Source organism: Eimeria mitis, genomic scaffold (genome assembly GCF_000499745.2).
Source record: "Eimeria mitis Houghton genomic scaffold, Emh_scaff584, whole genome shotgun sequence".
Taxonomy (NCBI): Eukaryota; Apicomplexa; class Conoidasida; order Eucoccidiorida; family Eimeriidae; genus Eimeria; species Eimeria mitis.
In genome coordinates, this window is record NW_013574085.1 from 6,593 (window position 1) to 10,124 (window position 3,532).

General features: G+C 49.6%; 2 protein-coding genes across 2 annotated transcripts in view; one reads left to right on the forward strand and one right to left on the reverse strand.

The window, feature by feature from the left end:
- The window catches only part of EMH_0017030 (yrdC domain protein, putative), a gene marked incomplete at both ends in the record, with an annotated part of 2,677 nt that extends 724 nt beyond the window's left edge, over positions 1-1,953 (reverse strand). Inside the window, 2 exon segments of the mRNA XM_013500784.1 lie at positions 982-1,911; positions 1,915-1,953. Of these exon segments, the coding sequence (XP_013356238.1) occupies positions 982-1,911; positions 1,915-1,953 (969 nt within the window).
- A 1,382-nt stretch (positions 1,954-3,335) lies between these two features.
- EMH_0017040 (uncharacterized protein) overlaps positions 3,336-3,532 on the forward strand; it is a gene marked incomplete at both ends in the record, with an annotated part of 2,590 nt that continues 2,393 nt past the window's right edge. Inside the window, 1 exon segment of the mRNA XM_013500785.1 lies at positions 3,336-3,530. Coding sequence (XP_013356239.1) covers positions 3,336-3,530 — 195 coding nt within the window.

The following is a 3,532-nucleotide window of genomic DNA, read 5'->3' on the forward strand; positions in this document are numbered from 1 at the left end:
TTGCTGCTGCTTTGGGTTTATGAGGGATATATATCGGGCGAAGTGCTTTGCAATCGATTGGAGTTGACCGTTGGCGTCAATAAGAATACAGCGGCTCGAACAAAAGTTGCTGCTGCTGCTGCTGCTGCTGCTGCTGCTGCTGCTGTTGCTGCTGCTGCTGCTGTCACTGCTGCTGATGGCTGTTGGATTCAATAGGACTTTGCTGCAGTGATTTGCATTCCGAAGGAGAAAAGAAGGAACAGAGGGAGAGTAATGCGTTAAACACTGACCAGGGCTCTCCATAGGCGCAGAAAAAGAAGAAACAGAACCCACTGACTCGCAACAACCATCACCAGTACTGAAATTATTTAAATTATTTAAATTATTTAAATTATTTAAATTATTTAAATTATTTAAATTATTTAAATTAACTGAATTTGAATCTGAATTTGAATTTCTTGAATCTGAATTTCCTGAAACTGAATTTGAATTTCCTGAATTTGAATCTGAATTTGAATTTCTTGAATTTGAATCTGAAATTTTTGAATCTGAATTTGAATTTTTTGAATCTGAATTTGAAATTTTTGAATTTGGTTCTGAAATTCTTGAATTTGAATTTGAATTTCCTGAATTTGAATTTGAATTATTTGAGTTTGAATTTGAATCTGAAATTCTTGAATTTGAATTTGAATTTTTTGAATCTGAATTTGAATTATTTGAATTTGAATCTGAAATTCTTGAATTTGAATTTGAATTTGAATTTTTTGAATCTGAATTTGAATTATTTGAATTTGAATTTGAATTTGAATTATTTGAATTTGCATTTGTGTTTTGATGTGTTGTTTTAATTTTTTTATTTTTGTGTTGATAGCTTATAGTATCGGATACGGTAACAGTAAACCTAGGGAATGGGTTTCCTGCTGCTGCTGCTGCTGCTGCTGCTGCTGCGAGTGCTTCTTCTATCATGCTGCAGCAGATGATGCCTCTCCGTAATACTTGTACCTCCACTTCAGCTTCGTTTGCTGCTGAAACTCCCGTGTTTGCCTGCTGCTGCTGCTGCTGCTGCTGCTGCTGCTGTTGCTGCTGCAGCAGCAGCAGCTTTACAACCGTTGACTCTATACCCACAGAACAGCACTCCCCCCCATCTAACAGAGGCAAATCATACACATCACCCCTTTCCTGTCCCTCCTGCTGCTGTTGCTGCTGCTGCTGCTGCTGCTGCTGCTGCTGCAGCGTGTGCAGCTGCTTGATGACGTGCTGGGGTTTGGTTGGTGATATCTTTCCGAATTTGTTTGCGGAGGGAGCAGCAACAGGAACAGCAGCAGCAGCAAGAAGAGCCAATGCCAGGGGGTGGTGCGGCACACGAACAGCAGCAAACCCCGAAGACCCCGAAACCTCATCAACTACGCCGGTTATAGAGGCTCTGCTGCTGCAGCAGGAAGAGGGCTTGTTGCTGCTGCTGCTGCTGCAGGAAGAGGGGCTGCTGCTGCTGCTGCAGCAACTTGCTGCTGTCTTGGTCTGTATACACCCCGAGCCAGCGGCAACAGAAGCAGAGGAGGACTCACCTGCAACTTTTTCTGCTGGAAATCCTGCTGCTGCTGCCTCTGTTGCTGCTGCCTCTGTTGCTGCTGCCTCTGCTGCTGCTGCAGCAGCAGCAGCAGCAGCAGGAGAGAGTCTGCGTTGTCTGGCTACTATAGTGAAGGGCCCCGGCCAGAAGGCCTCTGCTAGCGCCATGAAGACAGTCTTCAGGGGCCCCCTATTCTCTCTAGCTGCTACATCTGCTGCTGCATCTGCTGCTGCTGCTGCTGCTGCAGCAGCAGCAGCAGCATTGTCTGGTTGCTGCTGTTCATCATCAAGACACACGACCTGCTGCAGCGCCTGCTGCGCAGAGACAACGTGACATATGAGGGGGTCAGAGAAGGGCCGCTCCTTCANACCTGCTGCAGCGCCTGCTGCGCAGAGACAACGTGACATATGAGGGGGTCAGAGAAGGGCCGCTCCTTCAACTCAAAGACAGAGCAAACCCCCTTGCTGCTGCATGCAGCAGCACCCAGGCCGTACACTGTCTCAGTAGGCAGCACAACACAGCCACCAGAAACCAAACGAGCTGACAAAAAACGAATCTTAGGGTGTACAGACACCGCAGATATCGATGAATAGCATAAACCCTTGCTGCTGCTGCTGCTGTTGCTGCTGCTGCTGCTGCTGCTGCTGCTAATAGCTGGGCTGTCAGTAAGACCCAAGAGAGACTGTAGGGTTTTGTTCTGGGGCCTCAGCTGAATACCGGGGTGGAAGAAGGGGGAGGGGGCCCCCTGGGGTGTACAGACACCGCAGGGGGGCCCCCCAGGAGGTACCGAATACACCACAACACGGATAGGAGGAGCTGATGCTGCAGGGGCAGCTGGGGGCCCCTCTTGGGGCCTGGGGGCCCCTCCTGCTGCTGCTGCTGCTGCTGCCGGGGCCCCCATACGTGCAGCGTCTTTCGATGGAAGCTGCTGCTGCAGGAGCTTCAGCAGCAATCAGTTGATAGCAACGGCTGAAGAAGAAGGAGAGAAGACAACGATGGCTACAGATATAGCCGCTGCTGCTGCTGCTGCTGCTGCTGCTGCTGCTGCCTATACACTCGATGTTGGGGGGAGAAGAAGCAACGGTATGCAGTATAAGACAGAGGAGAATTCAGCCTTCTATGTAAACAGAAATAAACAAAATATGAATTTCACTTGGTCCATTAAAAACAAAACAATTACATTATTCCTCTGCCTGGAACGAACAACAAATACAAGCAGCTGCAGCAGCAGCAGCAGCAGCAGCAGCAACTGCAGCAGCCCCTTGGGGGCCCCTCCTGGAAGCAGCTTTTGGGGCTGGGGGCCCCCAGGGGAGGGCCCAGCCGTTGAGTCAGCATTAGGATAGATCTCATCAATATTTTTGGATNCTGGGGGCCCCCAGGGGAGGGCCCAGCCGTTGAGTCAGCATTAGGATAGATCTCATCAATATTTTTGGATGAATATCACCGAAAAAACAAAAAAAAAATAAAGATTTTCTTATTGGCTTCAGGTGCTGCTGAGGTGTATAGGCAGCTCAGCGGTGTTTCGGTGTCAGCGAGGCGGGGACGACATACACCCCAATTCTCTTCTTCTTATTTTGATTTCACTATTTATTTTGCTGCTGATTCATCGCTTCTGTTCCGTTCAGAAACACAGACAGTCGCCGGCTTCGGCTGCTGCTGCAGTTGCTGCTGTGGCTGTTGCTGCAGCAGCAGCTGCAGCAGCAGCAGCAGCAGCAGTTGCTGCAACTACAAACGATCTGTCTATTTGCTGTGTGTTGAATGATTTTTGGTGTCTTTGACTTCGATTTAAATGCGTCGCAGCGCCAGCTTCATGGGGGGGGCCCCTGCTGCTGCTGCTGCTGCTGCTGCTGCTCCTGCTGCTGCTGCTGTTCCTGCAGCGCGGGGGCGCCTGGCGGCCTCCCCCGCCCGTTCATCAAGGAGTGAGGCGGTGTACGTACACCGCAGCGGCCCGAAGAACCTATCAAACTTCCAGGCGCTGAAGCAAAG